The sequence below is a fragment of the Suncus etruscus genome, chromosome 2, assembly GCF_024139225.1.
Source record: "Suncus etruscus isolate mSunEtr1 chromosome 2, mSunEtr1.pri.cur, whole genome shotgun sequence".
Taxonomy (NCBI): domain Eukaryota; kingdom Metazoa; phylum Chordata; class Mammalia; order Eulipotyphla; family Soricidae; genus Suncus; species Suncus etruscus.
Genome location: NC_064849.1, coordinates 133,992,441 through 134,014,799, shown reverse-complemented (window position 1 = coordinate 134,014,799; position 22,359 = coordinate 133,992,441). Strand labels below are relative to the sequence as shown.

The following is a 22,359-nucleotide window of genomic DNA, read 5'->3' as shown; positions in this document are numbered from 1 at the left end:
GTTCTGTTGGGACAATGTTATCCTCAGGACATTTGGATTTTTTTTTGGTGATTTTTTTTTTGGTTTGTTTGTTTGTTTTTGGGTCACACCCAAACAGTACTCAGGACTTTCTCTTGGCTCTGTCCTCAACTTCTAGCCATATTCTGAATGACTGTTTAACAGCAGAAAGGGAGCATACTTAAGAGCTATATGCCAGAATTAATTGTTGTGAGTTGTATGTCATATGTGCTTTGTACAGTGTCTGGCATATGGACTGTCACGAAATAGCCTTTTTTTTAAATTTGTTTTTGGGCCACATGTGGCCTTGCTCTGGAATTATTCTTGGCTCTGCATTTAGGTGGTGCTTGGAGGGGCCTTATGGGATGCTGGAGATCAAACCTGGATCTGATGCACCCTATCAGCTATAGTTCGCCCCCTTTAGCTGTTATCATCAATATTATATTGCCCCAAATTGAATCCATTGATATAAATTATTTTATTCTTTATTCAAGTAGGGTTTTCTTTTTTCAAGCTATAATTTAAAAGTATCTGATCTAAAATACTGTTTGGCTAGTTTACTCATTCCTTTCCGGTTTTCTGTTTGTTTTTGGATCACATTTGGTGGTGCTTTGGACTTACTTCTGGCTTTGTGCTAAGAGGTTTCTCCTGGTGTGACTCAGGATAATATAATAATAATATAATATATATAATATAAAATAATATAATATAATAATAATAATGATAATATAATCCATTGATTTTTTTTTGTAAGGCAAGCGCCACACCCGCTTTACTATCACTGGTCCTAATTTTTAAAGGTCAGGTCTTTTGAGGTATAGTTTCCATAAAATTCAAGTTTTTGGTGAATATAATATGACCTAAAATACTAAAATTAATGGTATGGTTTTATTTTGAGAAAATGGTTTTGTAGTGAAGTTGGCAACTAGTTGTTTTTAGGTAAAATGTTATGTCTTGCAGCTTTTTAAAGCTGATATTCTTAAATACAATTTTATTTCAGTATAAATAATTTTACCTTTTTATCTCTCTTTTTTTATTTTGCCTTTTTTTTCCAATATAAGAAATCTCCTTTACAGACCATCGGTGAGGAACAATCCCAGAACCCCTATACTGAACTGCTTGTACTAAAAGCTCATCATGATATTGTTCGATTTCTGGTCCAGTTAGATGACTACAGGTAAGAAATTCTGTTTGTCCCATGGAAGAGTTTTTTAGAAACTTTAAAGCCAATTAATTAATTAATTAGAAACTTTAAAATTAATTCATCTTTTCTAAATGTTTTAAGAATGATCATTAGCAGTATTTAATAGAAATGGACACGTTTGTATTTTGATGAAATTTATATCTCATATCTGTATCTCATGTCCAGATATCAGTGTTTTATTTGGTGATTTAATGATTATTTTTGAGGGGTTTTGAGTTCTTAGAAATATTTGTGTTTAGGGGAATCATATGACCTTAAAATTTGAGTGGCACTTATATTACGGTATAGCTTAATGAGAGAAATATGGAAATATGTCATTTTTATTGTTATTTTAATTTGAATTTTTGTTAATGATGAAATTTTTTAAAGTGTACATTATTTTATATTTTAATTTGACATATAAAATACTGTAAGGTTTTAAAACTAAATTTAGCTCATTACTGATTTAGCTTACATACTGTTTCTGAAGCCTTTATTAGGGTAACTAAATGCTTATCATGAGTAACATATATTCACAATAAAAGAAAATCATAAAACTAATAGTGTAACTTACAGTTGTCTAACTCTCTAGATTGTAAGCTTTGTGAGAGTAGAGGTCATATATTTCTTATTTCTCAAAAATATGTTAGTGCCTGGCATTGGTGCCTTACATATGACCAGTAAGTAATTAGAATTATTCAATGAATGAATGTTTTGCTACATTATAAGTGCTCATTCCATATACCTTTGCTATCTCTAATTTTCAAAAGCTATCTCTAACTTTAAAAATATTTTCTTTTTAATTTTTCACTCTGTGATTGCTGCTACTATTATCATAGACTTATCTTTAGATTTCTTTTTTTTATTATTTTTTTTTATTTTTGGGTCACACCTGGTGACTCTCAGGGGTTACCCCTGGCCATGCGCTCAGAAATCGCTCCTGTCTCAGGGAATCATATGGGATGCTGGGATCAAACCCAGGTCCTGAGTCACACACATGTAAGTCAAATTCCCTACCGCTGTGCTATTGCTCCGGCCCTAGACTTTCTTTTTATAAAAATTTTTGTTCTGTTGAGACGAATGGCTAAAGAAACTGTGGTACATATACACAATGGAATATTATGCAGCTGTCAGGAGAGATGAAGTCATGAAATTTTCCTATACATGGATGTACACAGAATCTATTATGCTGAGTGAAATAAGTCAGAGAGAGAGAGAAAAACGCAGAATGGTCTCACTCATCTATGGGTTTTAAGAAAAATGAAAGACATTCTTGCAATAATAAATTTCAGACACAAAAGAGAAAAGAGCTGGAAGTTCCAGCTCACCTCAGGAAGCTCACCACAAAGAGTGATGAGTTTAGTTAGAGAAATAACTACATTTTGAACTTTTCTAATATTGAGAATGTATGAGGGAAATGTAGAGCCTGTTTAGAGTACAGGCGGGGGTTGGGTGGGGAGGAGGGAGATTTGGGACTTGGGTGATGGGAAAGTTGCACTGGTGATGGGTGGTGTTCCTTTTACGACTGAAACCCAAACACTACATGTATGTAATCAAGGTGTTTAAATAAAAAAAAATATTTGCCGGAAAGATAAAAAAAAATTTTTTTGTTCTGTTGAATCACTGTAAATTACAAACTTACAAAGTTATTCATGATTGAGTTTCAGGTGTACAATGTTCCAATACTAATCTCTTCACTAGTGTCCATTTCCCTCCATCAGTGTCCACTTTCATTTACTGGTCATCCCCATACACATTCCCCCACGGTTGACACTATTTTTTTCCATTTTTTGCTTCATTCTGCTTTTCTAATGTTCTTAGTCAATTTTCCATGTATGGTTCTATTCAGATACTACTTTTTAAAGTTAGGTCAGTTTTCAAAGAATAAGGGCACAGCCCTTGGCTTTCCCCTCACCTCTGTCACCAGCTTCAGTCTTCCACATTCTGGCCTTCTGGCTGTATATTAATATAAATTCATATTTTCTCAGGTGAAATAACTTGCTAGGCTGACTGACAGACCCAGGAACAAAATCAACTCTTAATTAAAGTGTACAATAAGAATCAGCCAGATGAAGAGATGGATGGGACAGGGCCTAGGAAGATTCCAAGCAAAAAGCTTGTGTCTGAGTGTATTGCCTTTTTACCTGTCACTGTGAATCACCAAGACAGGGACTTCACTTGAGCTCTGGTATCCAGAGTTTTTATTGGGGTTTCATCATGTAAGCATGATTATTTAACTTATGTGTCACATGATTAAAGGCAGTTACCAGGCTCCTACATTCTGGCTGATCCTCCAGGTTAGGAGATCAAGAATATATCCTCTGATTCAAAATTCCAGCCTTTAATTTTCTTGCATGGTCTGTCCCTGCACTGAAATTATCAGTCAGCCTCTTATGGGTCGCTTTATTAGTGTAACTCTGGGTGAAAGCTGAAGGGACTAAGCTGCCTTCCAGAAGCCAAGGATAAAGTCATCTAAACGATTATAATATGGTGCTCCTAACTATTGCTTAAAAAGTTTGCCTCATGTCTATCACTGAGTTTTAGTACTATTTTTTTTCTGTTTTAAATTTCTATTTATTCTTTGATTTGGGGGACATATCCAGCAGTGGTGAATGTTTACTCCTGTTTAGGGAACTTCTGGCAATATTCAGGGGACTGTATACATTGTGAAGGGCTATATGTAGCTGCATCAAGGGAAGTTCCTTAACCTCTGTTCTGCCTATTCTTTTTTTTTTTTTTTAAGTAATACACATGTATCCTAAGACTTGCTCTGCCTGTTGATGTGATATGTCTTTGAAATTGAACATTTCTGGAAGAGAAGAATTTGGAACAGCTTAAATTTTCTTATATCATGTCTTAACACTACTGTTTGGGCCCTACGCAGTCCTCAGATCATTTTGTCTAAGAAAGTTCAATAAAAAGCAGATTGCTTTCAGGTTGTGATCTTTAAATACTTATTTAGCTTAACCTTTGTGATTCCCTGTTCATTGTTCTCTATCTTCTCAAATGTCTCACTATTCTTGTTTACAAAGTTAGAAGAGTTAACAGCAAAGGCAATCTTGTAGAATCATGATCATTGTATAAATGCTATTTTATACATTCTCCGTTGTCCCAGTGGTGCTTGCGTATACTTCAGTTGTTCAACTATATAGAAATATTCTATAAATAAGTGATAGGTAAATATATGTTTTCTACTTTCTGTCAATTATCACTTCCAATTCAGTTGTTTAAAACACCACGATCTATGTATCCCACTAACTTGCAGCATTGCAGTGTGGATGAGGCTCAGTCAGTGTGAGTCTTTTCATCTGTACCTGGGTTAGTTAATTTTGGTTAGGTTCAGCTGATCCAATTGGCTGGCATTAGCTGGTTCCTGGAGGTTTCAGTTGGCATTATTGGGTCTGTTTTCATTTGCTTGCTAAAGTGCTTTTGTACATACAGTGAACTCGATGCTCTTATGGGGCAGTCTCCCATGTGCAGAAGCAGCTCCTAATGGAAAGTACTTTTTTTAAAAAATTATTTGCATTGTGACCAATGTAAATTACAAGTCTTTACAGTTATATTTAAGGTACTGTATATACTCGAGTATAAGCCGAGTTTCTCAGCACAAAATTTGTGCTGAAAACCCCAAACTCAGCTTATACTCAGGTCATACAGGTTATTTGATTCAGTTAGCTCGAACTGAATCAAATGCACCTAGTCTCCAGTCGTCTTCTGCTGTCTGCTGGAGGGGGCGGTGCTTCAGCTCAGTCTACAAGTCGTGGCTGAGCTGAAGAGGATACGACTGAACTGAACTATATGCCACTGAACTATTTAAGCAACAATATTCTTTACTTGTATGAGACCGACAGCGGTGATGATGATATCTGCGAACTCAGGGATGATGACAATGTCCATGCTGACGCCCTCACATCAGATACGGCTGAAGCTCTGTTTGGACACACAGATAAGAAGGAGGAGGAATCCAGTTTTGAAGGATTTTAACCTTTGTGATTTAGCTTGATTACCTGCTAAGCTATGGTTTTCTGCACATTATTTAAAGTTCTAAAGTTACTGTTACTAGTTTGCAGGTTTTCTTTAGCAGTACATATTGAAAAACATTTAACCTACTGATTCCTTAATTATTGTAATTGTTTGGGTATATATTTTTTATTTTTGAAATTTACCAGTGAATGCTTCATTTTCCACCTCGGCTTATACTCGAGCCACTAACTTTTCTCAGTTTTTTGAGTAAAATTAGGGGGGTAGGCTTATATTTGGATCGGCTTATTCTCAAGTATATAGGTATATAGTGACAGTGAATTAGGGCCATTCCCATTGGGAAGTACTTTTTAATTCTCTTGGTGATGTTTTCATTATTCAAAGTAAATTGGGAGCATACCCAAATTCACTGAGTGGATAAATAAATCACTTCTCATTGGGAGAAGCTTAATAAATCTATTTCAAATGCTATTGGTTGTAAAGACGGAGAATACTTTGTGGCCTCGTTTACTATGTTCTGTAGAGAATGGCTAGGATAGATTAAAATACTTACCTTTTGACTTTTACAGAAAAGTGAAGTTATTACTATAGTAGTCACATTTTAATTCTTTGTACCCACATTATCACTATATCAAAATTACATTTTGATGTAAGTTTAGAAAGTTATGAAGCTGGGCTGCAGCGATAGTACAGTGGTAAGGCATTTGCCTTGCACATGGCCAACATAGGACAGACCCTGGTTCAAATCCCGGCATCCCATATCGTCCTCCGAGCCTGCCAGGAGCAATTTGTAAGCATAGAGCCAGGAGTAACCCATGAGTGTGTGTGATCCAAATAAGAAAGAAAAAAAAGGATATGAAACTTTCTAGTCAGACATGTAGAAATTTCAGTTTACGGTATTTTAAAATATTTAGTCCTACTAACTTACATAAATATTATAAATAGTATTAAGAGCTCCCCTTTCATTTTTAATTTCATAGCTTAGTTGTCTTTATTACTGCTTTTAATATTGTTTGTGGACGAATATTTTTCCAGTTTTAAAGTAATGATTGCATTGTTATACTTTTCAGTATTTTTAAGACATGACTATTATTTTTCTTTGTCAGCTGTTGTAATCCAGGTTTCACGCTTCAGGTGTTTAGATAATATCATCTTATTGAGAATTTTGCAGAAGGATTTTCTTGTTTTCTTGGTGGCTCGGCTAAAATCAGTGAGTGGAAAATTTTTTCAGATTGGTTTTTGAAGATACCAAATAAATCCTGTGTATAGCCTAACAGACAGCTGCCTTTTCTTTTCTTCTTTAGTATTTCTTGAACATGAAGTGAGGGTCATATTGATTGTGAGATCACTAAAGAAGGCTAAGCCTCAGCAAGAGTCTTCCAAAAAATGGACTGTGCTAAAATTGCATGTAATACTGTAGCATTTGACACATTAAACTAAACTGAGTTCATACACATTTTGAGAATTGTTTTTTTTTTTTTTTTTTTTTTCTGTTGCTCATTTGACCATTCCTTGCTCCTCCAGGAAATAGACAAGGTTATGGAGGACGGTGATCACGACTCAAAAAGAATCAGGTGACCCATGAAATGCCAGGCTGAATAGCAGAATATGCCTCTAGGACGGTTGGTGAAGTTGTACTTTTACAAGAGACTAAAGAAACTCAGCAACCGTCTGATAATCCACTAACAACAGACCCTAGTGAATGCTTAAAAACATCTTAAGCTAAGAATATTCTTTCTCGGGCCCGCAGAGATAGCACAGCGGTGTTTGCCTTGCAAGCAGCCCATCCAGGATCAAAGGTGGTTGGTTCGAATCTCGGTGTCCCATATGGTCCCCCGTGCCTGCCAGGAGCTATTTCTGAGCAGACAGCCAGGAGTAACCCCTGAGCAACGCCGGGTGTGGCCCAAAAACCAAAAAAAAAAAAAAAAAGAATATTCTTTCTCAGTAACATTCGGAGAATAGAAATCAATAGTTGAGATGATAGGATCCTCCCATTGCTTGATTCCTTGGGAAGCAGACAGTAAAAAAGGAGTTAAGTAAAAGGTTTATTAGAAACACCCATAAATGCTTCCTGGGAAGCAGGATTGAACAAGTGGAGTGGCCTGGGACTCTGCTGATAGTTTGATATCTCTGTAGTCTAGTGGGGAATAAGGAAGGAAGAGTGCCTTTGCATGTAGTGCTTTGTGTCATGTTGTTGTGGAATAGCTAGTGCTTTCTACACTCCTATGTTTAGTCTTTGAGGGTGGGATGTACTCCCTGCTTCTGCATATCTAACTTAAGTTCAGGGAGTGGGTGCCACCTGGAACAGTATAATTGACTTGAAAGCTGAATTGGGATCACTATTCAATGCTGGAGGTAGGTTGAATTTCACATTCTGTAGTCAGAGGTATCTAAAAGGCACATTTTTGTGCTTGCCACATACTTATGTAGTTGGAAGATGGGCTATTTTATTTTTAAAGTGTATAAGTAAAGCTAATATAGGCGATGGCTTTGGGTAGCTGTTTTAGGAACTATATGACATTGGTTAATAGTTCTTTTACAGTTTGAAAAGTATAATGTTCCGTTATTAAGGCACTTACATTTGAAAAAGAGTGTAAGTGGAATCCTTTTTTATCGTGAATTCAATGGTCAGTGATACTAGTAATACAAACTATCTGACAAATTGTAAAAAAGCATGTAATTGATATTTTATTGAATTTAGACATCTGAATTATATTCTGGTAGGTTTTATTGAGATACATTTTTTTACCCCAAATGGTCATTTACTGTTTTTACAAGACACCTATATATGGTTCTCATGGTGAATTAGTGAAGTTTTTGTTGTTGTTGATAGTTTTTTGAATCGTACAATGGAAGAATGGGAATGATGTTATACAGATGTCATTCTAGCTTCTTTTTCCTTCTAATTTGTTTTTTTGACTTATAATTTGAAAGTATAGTTGGATTGTGAAATAGTTTTCATTTCTTTTGTATTGGGGCCACACCCAACTGTGCTCTGGGCTTACTCCTTACTTTGATGTCAGGGAGCAGTCCTGACAAGGCTTGGGGGAGCCTATGTGGTGCCACTAATCAAACATAGGTGACTGTTTGCAAGGCAAGTACCTTTCCACTCTTATCTTTCCATCCCTGATGTTTTAAGATTTGAGAGATGTGAATAGAAAGGCAATTGTTTATATATATTGGTTTAAATTTGCCTCTTTAGCAGTAAATTTATCAGCTTTTTTTTTAATTTAGTTGGATTTATTATACACTCACTGAAATATTTTACTGGAAATTTTTATTTATTTTTTTGAGACACTCAGAAATGCCCAGGGCTTTCTCCTGACTCCATACTGGCAAGTCTAGGGGACCATAGGGTGTTGGGAATTGAACCTAGGTCGGCTACTTGCAAGGGACTTACTCTCTCTGCTTTACTATCTCTTTCGGGTCCCAACTTCTCAAATTTCTATATAAATCCAGGCTTCTTTGGTTATAAGATATCCTTCAGAGCATTTCAAATAATTTCTTTTACTTCTTTAAAGTGTAGTTCTTGAAAATTCATGATGCAGCATGATCAAAGTTGGGGCAATGACTATAATGAATTGCCATGTATCATATGTACCTAATTCATGAGTACTTAATGATACTTTGAAAGAACTCACTGGTTACCTTTGGAGCAAAAGCTGAGAAACTAATTATTTTAAAGATTGATAAAATAAGGGACAGAGATCTTAGCTGCCTTTGCAAATTGAGTATACAGTATTTTGGGATGAGTAGAAATTGATGAGAGATAACTATAGAAGAATTAAAGCTAAGAAGAATCAGAATTGGTATGTTTGTGGTTTTGTAATCTCTTATGGTATATCAAACTGAGACGATTATGACTCTTTTTTTTTCCCTCCCCCACGATTATGACTCTTAACATACCTCCCCCACACCTGCCAGACACACAAATGATATTTCCTGTTGGAGTATGCTGTGAAATAAATATAGCAGAAATTAAAATATGAATATGATTAAGTCTAGATCTATCTGGTTACTAGAAATATAGTTGAAAGAAGTGCATGTTAAAAAGGAGCTAGCAATTGGGACCGGAGTGATAGCATGGAAGTAAGACATTTGTCTTGAATGCAGAACTGTGCTTCAAATCCTGGCATCCCATATGTCCCCCCGAGCCTGCCAGGAGTGATTTCTGAGCCTAGAGCCAGGAATAACCCCTGAGCGCTGCTGGGTGGGACCCAATAGCCAAAAACCAAAAAAAAAAAAAAAAAAAAAAAAAAGTAGCTAGCAAATCTAGGCTGTTGATAACTCTATGACATGCTTAATTGCAAAAACAGACATGAAGAAGAAATAAATAGAATAAAAGAAACTTTTGATACAGCAGGAATTTGTAATATGTAATACTTAGATTGACTTTCTGGTAACTTTAAAAAAATTGTGGAACCATCAGGGAAATTTGATCATTGGTTAGATATACTGTAATAGAAAGGAATTAAGTATAAACTTTAGTCATTGTGTAAAAGGAATTCTAAGAGATACATACAGAAATATTTCCTTATGGGCTTTGCTTCCAAATACTATCTGCAGGGTGTATAGGGTAGGTCAGATGAAGTCATGTTGCTAGTGAGATAATATTTATTGAGGACAGCTGGTGAGTACATGAGAGCATTTGTTTTGGTATGAAATTAACTTTTTTTCTTAGATATTGTTAGGTGTAGACATCACACAGTTGGACATAAAATGTCAGTTAAATTAGGGAATAGCTGGAAAGCTGGAAAAGCTGTATTAAAGGTTATAATGTTGACACAACCACATTGGGTTTCCCTGCATAAACATCCCACTCAGTTGCAAACTTACCTCAAAAACAAGAGCAGACCAGTCTTTCCTCTCAGTCAACAAATTCTCTGAGAAAATTTAGAAAGGGATGAGAATTTAGAAATGAGAATGTGCCATTTCATTCTTAAGCTCATTTATTAGATCAGTAGGACAAAGAGAGGGTAAAAGGGTATGTGTTGGAACAGTGTCAGGTATGTGTGAACTTACTGTTAATAGTATTGTCAAATACAATACTTCACCAAACGAAGGGAAATAACATATTATAAAACAAAGACCCCTCCCAATCCAGTCTAGAGATGTTTCTTTAGCAGTAAAAGTTCCTTTAGAAAAATTGAGTTCAGGGCCCGGAGAGATGGCACAGCAGCGTTTGCCTTGCAAGCAGCTGATCCAGGACCAAAGGTGGTTGGTTTGAATCCCAGTGTCCCATATGGTCCCCCGTGCCTGCCAGGAGCTATTTCTGGGCAGACAGCCAGGAGTAACCCCTGAGCACCGCCGGCTATGGCTCCCCCCCCCCCCCAAAAAAAAAAAGAAAAGAAAAATTGAGTTCAAGGGAGAGTTTACCTCTTAGAGGTTATCTTGATTTTTTAAGAATAAAACTGTAATATTTGTAAACTTGATGTTTAGTTTTATTTTCAATATGTGATTTGAGAAAAGGGAGCATTTGCTCAAGGTTTTACCTTTGTATGTGACTATGAGAACTAAGGAATTTTTTTTTCGTCATTCTAGTTTGAGCTAAAAATGAATCATAGACTAGAGACATAGTTTAGCTTGTTTTGCTTGACACATGGCTGACCAGTCATACCATACCATAGATAACTCAGGTGGTCTCTTGAGCACTGCCAGTGATCCCTGAATGCAGAGCCGGAGTAAGCTCTGAAAACAGCTGAGTAAGGACTCAAAATCAAAAAATAAATGAAAGAATCTTAGACTTTTAGTTATTAGAGTTGTGTTGTTTGTGTGTCTAAATTACTTTTTAATCAATGAAAAAATATGTTCTAAGATGCTTTTTTTCTTTTCTTTTTGCTTTTTGGGCCAGACCCTGTGATACTCAGGGTTACTCCTGGCTATGCACTCAGAAATCACTCCTGGTTTGGGGGACCATATTGGACGCGGGGGGATCGAACCAAGGTCGTCCTAGATCGGCCATGTGCCAGGCAAATGCCCTACTGCTGTGCTATTGCTCCTGCCACTGTTCTGAGATTCTAATTGAGGATCTAATTGAAAGAATCAATGATATCACTGTATGACTTCTGTTGCTAGACTTTTTGTTTCGTTTTGCTCTTGGTTTCTGGGCCATACGCAATGCTCCTGGCAGTATTCAGGTATTATTCCTGTCAGTGTTCAGAGAACTATGTAGGTGCCAGGGATTGAACTGGTGTCGGCCATGTGCAAGATAAACAACACTCAAACTGCTGTACTGCCATTCCAGCCCCTATTGCAAGTCTTATTTCCTTATTTATTTATTTATTTAAAAATTTTAAAAAGTAGTTTTAGCATGCATACAAGGAACATTAAAAATTTTTGTTTGTTTTGGGGCCACACCTGGTGGTGCTCAGGAGTTACTCCTGGCAGGCTGTAGGGACCATATAGGATCCTAGGGATTGAATGCCTGGGATATTGATGGGCCATGTGCAAGGCAAATGCCCTACCTGCTAGGCTATCACTCCTGCTACATTAAAAATGTTTTTAAATCAAATTTTTATTTTCAGTGTGGTTATTTTCTGGTATATACTAACATTTTAAAATTGTATTTGTAAAATGTATCACGTATTAGAAGGTTGTTATGGACTAACTAGGTAGGGAGCTAAAATACTATTGAATACTGGAGTGTTTATGTTCAGGTTTATGGGCTATACTTTTTATGTATTTTATATTTGAATATGTTATCTTTGCTTTAAATAGCATCCCAAGAATAAGAACAATTTAATAGTTCTTATTTAATATTAAGCACTTATTCATTGATGTAGAAAGTACTTGTGAAAATATTTTATGCAAATCTGTGTGAGGCCTAGCTGCACTTTCAGTCTACACTTGGCAAGAATGGGAGTACTTCTAGATATTCAAAGGGACACTTTGAATCATTGCTTAAGGGCAATGAATTCTATATATAGAAATGCGTATAACAGTTTTCAGTGAATTTGGGAGTGATAGCATAGCAGTAGGGCAGTTAGGGCGTTGCTGCCAACTCTGGATGATTCCCATTTTCCTATTTGGTCCCCCGAGCCTGCCAGGAGTAACCTCTGAGTACTGCTGGGTGTGGCCCCCAAACAAAACAAAAACAAAACAACAATTTTCAGTAAATTCATGACCTATATTATTCTTAGTAATATATTTTGTGAGTTTGTCAAGGGCAAGGATTCTCTTTTTTCTGTTTTATTGTGTTAGTGCTTACTTTATAGCTACTGCTAAATGAATAGTTTGTGGATAAATAATCAATTCTTTTTTTGTTTTTGTTTTTGGTTTTGGTTTTTGGGCCACACCCTGTGACGCTCAGGGGTTACTCCTGGCTATGCGCTCAGAAGTTGCTCCTGGCTTCTTGGGGGACCATATGGGACGCCAGGGGATCGAACCGCGGTCCGTCCTAGGCTAGCGCAGGCAAGGCAGGCACCTTACCTCCAGCGCCACCGCCCGGCCCCAAATAATCAATTCTTATAATAAATTTAGTTTTCCTAATTAGCAGAAGAGAGGATGAGATGATTTTTGTTTGTTCTTGAGTTACACCCAATGGTTCTCAGGGACAACTCTTGGCTCTGTGCACGGGGTTTCTTCTGGAAGTATTCAGGGACCATGCAGGTAGCCAGAGAGCATACCTGGGGCTCCTGAAAGGAAATCATGTGTTCCAGCCCATAGAGCCATTTCTCCGCCCTAGAGAATGGAATGTTTTGACTTTGCTATAGGTATTCATTAAGGCATGTTTCACCTTGTTAAACTTGATTTCATAATACAATTTTTATAATTAGTCATTTAATTGTGTTGTGAGGTTTTTTTTCTTTCTTTTTTTTTGGGGGGGGGCAGGGTTGGGTCACACCCAGCAGTGCTCAGGGGTTGCTCCTGGTTCTATGCTCAGAAACCACCAACCTTCTGCATGAAAAGCAAACGCCCTACCTCCATGCTATCTCTCTGGCCCCATGTTGTGAGTTTTTTAAAGGTGGTTTCTATAAACAATCCAGATGCCCAACAACAGATGAGTGGCTAAAGAAACTGGTTCATATACACAATGGAATATTATATAGCAGTCAGGAAAATGAAATGAAATTTTTCTATACATGGATGAACATAGAAATTATTATGCTGGGGCCCGGAGAGATAGCACAGCGGCATTTGCCTTGCAAGCAGCCAATCCAGGACCTAAGGTGGTTGGTTCGAATCCCGGTGTCCCATATGGTCCCCCATGCCTGCCAGGAGCTGTTTCTGAGCAGACAGCCAGGAGTAACTCCTGAGCACCGCCGGGTGTGGCCCAAAAACCAAAAAAAAAAAAAAAAAGAAATTATTATGCTGAATGAAATGAGTCAGAGGAAGAGAGATAGACACAGAATAGTCTCACTCATCTGTGGTATTTAAGAAAAAAAAAGACAGTATGGTAATAATACCCAGATGATAGAGACGAGGGCTGGAAGGACCAGCCCATGATATGAAGCTTACCACAAAGAGGTATGAGTGCAAGTAGAGAAATGACTACAGCAACAACTATCATGACAAATGGTTGTGAGTGAGAGAAAGAGAATACCTGTCTCAAAGACAAGTAGGGAATAGGGAAGGAGGGAAACAGGATACATTGGTGTCAGGAAAGTTGCACTAGTGAAGGGGGTGTGTGTACTTTTTTTTTTTATGACTGAAACCAAACACAAATGTTTGTAACCATGGTGCTTAAATAAATATATTAATAAAAAAAAGGTGGTTTCAAGTTAAGAAAACTTGAAGGAAGTACATAAGAAAGGGAAAAAAGCTTAAGAAAAGTATTGATTTTGTGGGCAGTGGGATTCTGGGTTTTAAATTTGATGGTTTATTAACACAATAATGATTAAAGAAAAAAATCAAGTTATGTTAACACTTAATGTTTTGCAAAGAGCCCTGGCGACATTTAAATGTTTGCTTAGTCATTGATTTATTTATTGATCAAGCATTTCTATAGTGCTTTACAGTTTCTCTAGGTGAAAGTATTTCAGATTTTTTAGAGTAGAGAGCATTAAATAATAAGTTAACACGGAAATGACCTATTTCAGTGATTTTAAGAAGCTTATTTGAACTTCTCTGAAATTGAGTTACATCATATCATGGAATCTTTTAATTATCATTAGCATTTTGTCAATAACAGTACATACAATAGTAGAATGTTTTACAATCAGTGATACCTTAGACTTGATGGAATATTGTACACTTCAGTAATCACTGAATTTTACAATCTTGAGACAAGTTCCATATGCGATTGTTACTAATATTGAGCATGAAATCACATTAAATAATTCAGTGCTAGCCAATAAACATTTCTTTAAAAAGTTTTTTCTCTTTGCAGCCTACTAATTTAATGTTTAAAAAAATTAATTAATGTTTAAAAAGATTATGGTAAATTATGGTAAATACAATACTATAGAGTGTAGCCACTATTTATTCCTTTTTCTTTGAATAGTTTAGACCTTATGAAGTTATTTTTAATTTTAATTTTTTTCATTTCAATTTGAATTATTGGCTTTCATTATTAAAATGGAATTTTAGGGATTCAACTTCATACTTAACTCAGTGTAGTTGTCTACAAACACACCACCGAATTCCATTGAGAGGCTCCTTCGTGACATTTTAGTGATCCTCTATTCAGAGCTCTGCACTTCTTTTGGCAGTGTATTTTACTATTAGGAATTATCAATTTATAATTGTAAGATATTAATAGCAGTGTATTTTGCTATTATTTTGAATTCTTAGGTAGAAATTACATTTCTATCTTGGCAGTGTGCTTGCCCGACTTGGATAAATTGATTCACCTCATGATAAGCTGATACATACAGCTGACTTTCAGTTATTCATCCTAGTAAGACAGGTAATTGTAATTTGTGAATGATTTTCCAACTCTTTATTAGTTATTTTGAGACTTATTAATATGTAGCAAAGTTTTACTTATTTGTATTTCAAAGCTTATATTTCTTCTTTGGAGGAGGCAATAATAAGTATGGAAATAACAACAACCAAAAAAAAGGATACCGATAGAATATATAAGAGAATTGAATGGCCTGAATAATCCACCATCTGGGTAATTGGCCTGTGAACAGTAAGAAATTGGCTGTGATTTCATGCATTACTTTTGAACATTGTTTAGATTCAACTTTTGTTTACTACTGATTGAATTAAAGTTTGAGGTGAAATGCACTATATCTCATTTCTAAACTCTCAGTGTTCAATAATTTTTCATTGTGAACTCATGAGATTCAGACATGATAAAACAATAATGAGAAGTTAAAGATCTCAGGTTAGAAAAAGAAGTATGTATTTTAAACCTGCTGTAGGTAGAAAAGCAATTATTATTAGAGTTTTAAGAATCAATACAAATTGATGTTTTATACCGAAGGAAGCTTAAGACCTTGAGTTCTTGCCCTCCTCATCATCACTATATAAATAAAAAGAAATCAATAGGCCCAGAATATAAGCTATTAAAGATTTACTTCTAAGAGCAATTTTGGTATACTTATGGCAGTATTTAGTGCTGTGAATCAGGAAAAATGTGTGTAGTCAAGCATAAGAAATTATATTTTAATTTAAATGATTCCTTTTAATTTCTAGGTCTTTTATATATTACATTTTGAAATAATAAATATTAAATATAGACTATTAAATAAATCTGTGTGCTTTCTCATTAGCTATGAAATTTAAACGTCCTTTTTGTGAAATATATATGTAACTATATATTAAAATATATTATAGACATAATATAATATATTATATATTAAAATATATTATAGACATATTTGACCACTTTTCCATCTACTGGATAATCTATATTTTTGCAATCAAAGATTTTTGGAATGAAGACTGAAACTGGTATTATTAGTCAGGAAAGACCACTGGGGGACTTTGAAAATAACCCTGAGAAATTTGAATTTGGGACTCAGTTTGGAGTGTTGTGTTGTGTTGTGTTGTGTTATATATCTGAGATTTTATGAATATTTATTTTGGGGGTACATCCAGCAGTGCTCAGAGTTACTCCTGGCTCTATGATCAGAAATCACTTGTGGCAGGCTTGGGGAATCATATGGGATGTCAGAGATTGAACCTGGGTCAGCTGTGTGCAAGGCAAACACCTTACCTGCTGTGCTACTGTTCCGGCCCCAGAAATTTTATGGATCTTTCATGGATGTAAACTTTGTCAAAACAGAAACTTTTAGCTGCAAAGTAACTTCTGCATCCCCATTTGTCAGTTCTCTACTTTCTTCACTATAATCCTGCATGACCAATAGTGTTTATTTAACGATAAAGTTCAAGGTCTACCCAGGTTTGGGAAATCCACTTTCAGGCTCACCAGGAAGTGCTAGTTTTTAAAAAATATCTTACTGGCTAATGGAATATCATATACTAAAAGTAGTTAATAACTATACAGAGCCAGTTATGTGTAATTTCATAACTGTTTATATGCACTTTATTTCTTTTTTTTAATTGAGACCAATGTGAATTACAAATCTTTCACAGTTCTATTTCAGTTACATAGTGACAGTGAATTAGGACCATTCCCACCACCATAATTTCCAGCATGCTTCCCGTACCTCCACCTTTAGCCCCCTATAATAGTATAACAGGACTATTTTGTGTATAGCTTGTTAATAGTTTGGGTCTGTTGATTCTACATGTTGTTGACATGGTTTGGGTATTTAGAACTGGCCTTTTTTAAATTTCCATTCTATGCTCCTGAGATTGCTTGGCCCCTGGGTCCCATCCACTTTCCCCGCCCCCCATTTTTTCAGTTTGTAGGAAGACATATAAATATGAAGCAGAACAAGATGATCATGTTCTATAGTTCTGTAAAAAAAAATAGATGGAGCCCCTATCTAGAAGCTATAAATATAAATAACATTTAAAAGAAGAAAGAAAAGAGGCAGATGTGGCAAGTCTTTTATTGTTTTTATTTTTATTCATTTATTTATTTATTGTTGCATAGGCACAGTAAACTTTAGGAAAATTAGAAAGAAAATTTCCTTGGCCTAAGAGATAAGAGATACAGGGTATCTCTACCCTTGAAGCATGCTGTCATGAGACCGGCTATAGTCTCTTGGTATGTTAGTTGTCAAACTCCAAGGTCTTTCTTTATGACCCCAGGAAAAGTTCTGCTCAGTTGCGATTGTCAGTCCGTCTTCTGTAATTAGAGATCTTGGTTTTTGCACAGATCCTGGGGCGAAGCCTAGGATAAAGTCCTTCTTTATTGTCCCAAGAAAGGTTCTGCTCAGTCGATGTTATTGTAGTCAGTCTTCTTTAATTAGTGATCTTGTTTCTGTACAGAGCCCAGGCCTGAGGGTTTTCTGATTATTTCATAACACTGTTAGGTTGGTGAGGTAGGGCAACCTGCCCTTAAATCAAGTTGTTCCTGCTACCTCATTGTCAGGGTGTCATATGAATCTACCCTGGCACAAGTTGGTGCCAGAGAAGTATTAAGGCCTCCCCCTGGTTCTGATTCCTGGTGCTGGTGCAGGGAACTGTGCTGTTCTAAGGTTGGGATCTGGGGATTGGTGCTGGATGGTCGATGTCTGATTGTCATGAGTCCCCATTGATGATTGTTCAGGATTGAAGGTGCCTCTTCATAGAATGCACTTATTTTATATTCATAAAGAAAAACCAGAATTTTAATGAATGGAAGTGATGTTATAAAGATAATTTTCACTTAATTTAGTTTAATTAATGAATCATTTACAATTTTGTGTGCTACATTATTAATAACAAATCTTGTCAAATGCTTATAATGTGATTCTATATGATACTATGTTGGAAACAGTACTTTCTTGATTTTTATTGTAATATATACCCTATGGTGAATAATCTTGCATAACAAATTATTTTTATTTTTTTGGGGGGGGCACATCTAGTGATGCTCAGGGGTTACTTTTGGCTATGCACTCAGAAATTGCTCCTGGCTTGGGGGACCATATGGGAAGCCGGGGGATCGAACTGCAGTCTACCCTAGGTTAACATAGCTCAGTCTTCCTGATCAGTGGGAGATTAGATCTGGGATCATCAGTACAGTCCATTGTGTTTCAAGGGAGTGGAAGGTGGTTTGGTAGCATAAACTTGTGGTTGATAAAATTGACTATCTTGAATTCAAACACTGATGCTATCTGCAAACCCTCAGGGAATTCAGAGAGCTAACTTGCTTAGTATACCAGTGAGAAATGGGACCCAAGTCCAGAGTTTAATCTTCAATATGGTACAAGGGCCTCTATGACAGTATCATTTCACAATCTGGGTTCCTCAGATTTAAAAAAAAATACATAACAGTGTTAAACTGTTTTTACAGAGCAAAGAATAGGATTTTAATAAGGAACATGCTCTCTTTTCTTCTTGAATACTATTTTTTGTCAGTGGAGCTGCTATTCAATTCTTTTTCATGTTATTTACTTAAGTGTATGTAACTGTGATGGCATTAGTGTTATATCATGTAATTTTTATTCATTTAGATTTTTTGGTTTTTGGACTATAATCAGTAGTCATCAGGACTCATCCCTGGCTCTTCATTCAGGGATCACTCCTCTGGACTATATGATGTTTGACAAATGCCTTATTCACTGTACTGTCTCTCCAACCCCAGGCCTCTTAATTCATAGTAATTTTAACAAATAATTGTGACTTTGTGATTTTTTTTTACTTTTTTATTTTTACCAGATTTGCATCTGCTGGTGATGATGGAATTGTAGTTGTGTGGAATGCACAGGTATGTATTGAATCCTTGTGGATTGTGTAACAAATGTATGACTGTACAGTTGAGGAATATTAATAAATACTAGCTGGTGGAATTATGTCTATGTCAAATCTCATGATTTGAGATTAGCATTTGAAAGGGGCTATTTAGTTTGTACCCATTTAAATGAGAGACCAATATTTTATAGCAAACATAATTTTTAACATATGCTTTTTCTGAAGAAAAACGTTGTTTATGAAAATAAAATTTAAATCAAATGGGACAAAACTGATCAATATCTATGTACCACTCTATAGATTAAGTGTTAAAATTTATTGGAAGTAATTTTTCTTTCAAAATTGCAAGGAAGGATAAAAATGAGGGTAGAGCATCTGCCTTGTGTGTGGCTGACCTGGGTTTGATCTCCAGCATCTTATTTGGTCCTCCTGAACATGGCCAGGAGTGACCCCTGAACATAGAGCCAGGAGTAATCCCTGTGTACTGCTGGGAGCACCTGTAAAACAAAAATATTATATCATGGTACATAATCGCATTCTATTTGATGTTTTAGTAATATAATAAAAGGCTTTGTGTGTGTTGTGTGTACACTGCCAGGTGCTGGGCCAAGGGCACCTCACATATGACACAAGCACTCTACTGATGAGCTACATCCCAACTCAATAAAAAGTTCTTTTATCCCCAAACATTAACAGTTGTGGGGCCAGGGAGATAGCCTGCCTGCCTGCCATGCACTGCAGGGACTCTGTAGTAATGCCTGCTGTAGCCCTGCTCAGCAACACAGAGTGGGGTTAAAAAGGAAAATATTTTAAAAAATTTAAAAAAATTGTAAATATTAACAGGTATCACTAAATTTCTCAGGGCTTCTCTGATCCTTCAATCCCCAAATTATTCTCTTTTGAAACATTCATTTCTCTCACCCTTTTTTGGATTATTATCTTGTTTTATTTTGTCATAATCTTCCTCCCTCCCTTCCTTCCTCCCTCCCTCCCTCTCTTTTTTCCTACCTCCCTTTCTTCCTTCCTCACACCAAGCAGTGCTCAGTCTTTTTATTTGGGGGGGGGGGTTTCGGGCCACACCCATTTGATGTTCAGGGGTTACTCCTGGCTAAGAGCTCAGAAATTGCCCCTGGCTTGAGGGAACCATATAGGACGCCGGGGGATCGAACCATGGTCCTTTCCTTGGCTAGCACTTGCAAGGCAGACACCTTACCTCTAGCGCCACCTCATCGGCCCCAGGTAGTGCTCAGTCTTAAAGGGCCTCAGCGGGCCATATGTACTGCTGTTGACCCAGGTCATGAATTATGAGCAAGTCAAGCACCTACCCACTATCTCTCTCATTTTTAATGGTCTTTATATATTTTATTATAGATAAAAATAGCATAGTTAGTCATGTTAATATATATTATATTATTGTACAAAGTTACTGTACTCCACCACCAATAAATTGTTTCAGTGGCCTTTTCTATGGTTAGAACAATAATTCAACAGTAGATTCAACATATTTTTTTGAAACCTGAAACCTTGGTAAAGTGCAATTTTGTGGTACTTACTTTATATTATTTGTGTTTTCCTATTTGGAAAATCTGAGAGGAACTGATAGATGAAGCTATTGGATGGGTAGATAAAGCTGATGGTATTACACAAAGTAGAGAGCTTGAGTCTTATAGATTATTGGATATACATTGCTTCTCGGCCTTTTGGCTAAGATCAAATGTAGATGGGCCCAGAGAGATAGCACAGTAGCATTTGCCTTGCAAGCAGCTGATCCGGGACCAAAGATGGTTGGTTCAAAACCCAGTGTCCCATATGGTCCCCCATGCCTGCCAGGAGCTATTTCTGAGCAGACAGCCAGAAGTAACCCCTGAGCACCGCCGGGTGTGGCCCAAAAACCAAAAAAGATCAAGTGTAGATTACTGGATATCATATATATATATATATATATATATATATATATATATATATATATATATACACACACACACACACACACACACACACACACATTTTGGTTATATTTTTATTTCCCCACAACTTTGTAACAGTGGAGACTTTGATAACACATGCTTAAATAATGAATACTTGTACTTTCCCCTAGTTTTGTTTACTGATATATTTATGCTTATTTGATACAACAACACTATATAAAAAACTAATTCTTTAAATCTGCTATAAAAATATACTAAACCATATTATATTGTCTGCCTGAAAATAATTAAAATTCTGACTTCTATCAAATTTTTTTTTGGTGGGGCCACACCAAGTGTTACTCAGGGATTACTCCTGGTATGTTCAGAGGACCATGTGGGTGCTGGAAATTGAAAGCATGTTGGTCAGGTCAGCTATGTGTCAGGCCCTACTTTCTGTACTGTAGCTCTGACCCCCCCAATTTTTAAACTCTCTGTTTAAAGTTCAATGATAAGTTCTAATCAATTTTAAATGGAATGTGTGTATTTTCTAGGTGATGATTCTTAAAATTACTGAAGTTGTGAATTATGTGTTAACATTTTTATTGGTATTTCAGACAGGAGAAAAACTTTTGGAGCTCAAAGGACACACTCAAAAGATAACAGCTATTATTACGTTCCCTTCCTTAGAAGCTTGTACAGAAAAAAATCAGCTGATCTTGACAGCCTCTGCTGATAGAACAGTTCTTATATCCTTTAGTTTGGAAGAGAGCTAAATTGCTCTAGTGACCCAAGGGACCAGATCATGCATGATTAGTCTTTAGCCTCTTGGGGCCTGTCTGAAGATCCCTAGTTTAGTAAAAATGATTTTATTTTAGACCTCTTCTGAGATATTTCTTAAAAATATTGTTTACTTCAAGTTATTAGACTGGAAATAACTGGCTAATAAGACTTATTGATCAAAATGCCATGACTAAATCAGATTTTCAGAATTACTGTTATATCAAGTTAATAGAATGGAAGAAATAGGAGAATGTGGACTTAAAATATATTATTTCAGTTTGCTTTTCAGTTTAGATAAAGATGAGTTGGTCTGAAGAAAAATTTATATTTTTCCCGAATGTTTAGAGATTAAAAACAATTCTTTTTTAGCATAAAAAAGAGAATTGCCATTTTCCCAGTGGGTTATTATTTAGTATTTAAAAATGAAAACATTTATTACCTTTCTTTGTAATTATAGTTTAAAAATTTAATGTTGAATATGTAATGGCAATCACAATTTTACAAAATAGATGTATCAGGCATGATTCTCTTTACATATATTCATTTATTTAACATATAGCTATTCTGTTTTTTGAAATAAGTGCTATTATGGGAGGGATGGTGTTACTTTTTGTTGTTGTTGTTTTGTTTTGGTTTTTTGGGCCACACCGGGCGGTGCTCAGGGGTTGCTCCTGGCTGTCTGCTCAGAAATAGCTTCTGGCAGGCGCAGGGGACCATATGGGACACCGGGATTTGAACCAACCACCTTTGGTCCTGGATGGGCTGCTTGCAAGGCAAACACCACTATGCTATTTCTCCAGGCCCGAGGGT

At 36.1% G+C, this 22,359-nt stretch overlaps 1 protein-coding gene across 1 annotated transcript in view; it reads left to right on the top strand.

Annotated features, from left to right (window-relative positions):
* Window positions 1-22,359, top strand: part of WDR41 (WD repeat domain 41) — a 49,936-nt gene that overhangs the window by 1,730 nt on the left and 25,847 nt on the right. Inside the window, 3 exon segments of the mRNA XM_049766098.1 lie at window positions 1,059-1,174; window positions 18,827-18,875; window positions 21,384-21,509. Coding sequence (XP_049622055.1) covers window positions 1,059-1,174; window positions 18,827-18,875; window positions 21,384-21,509 — 291 coding nt within the window.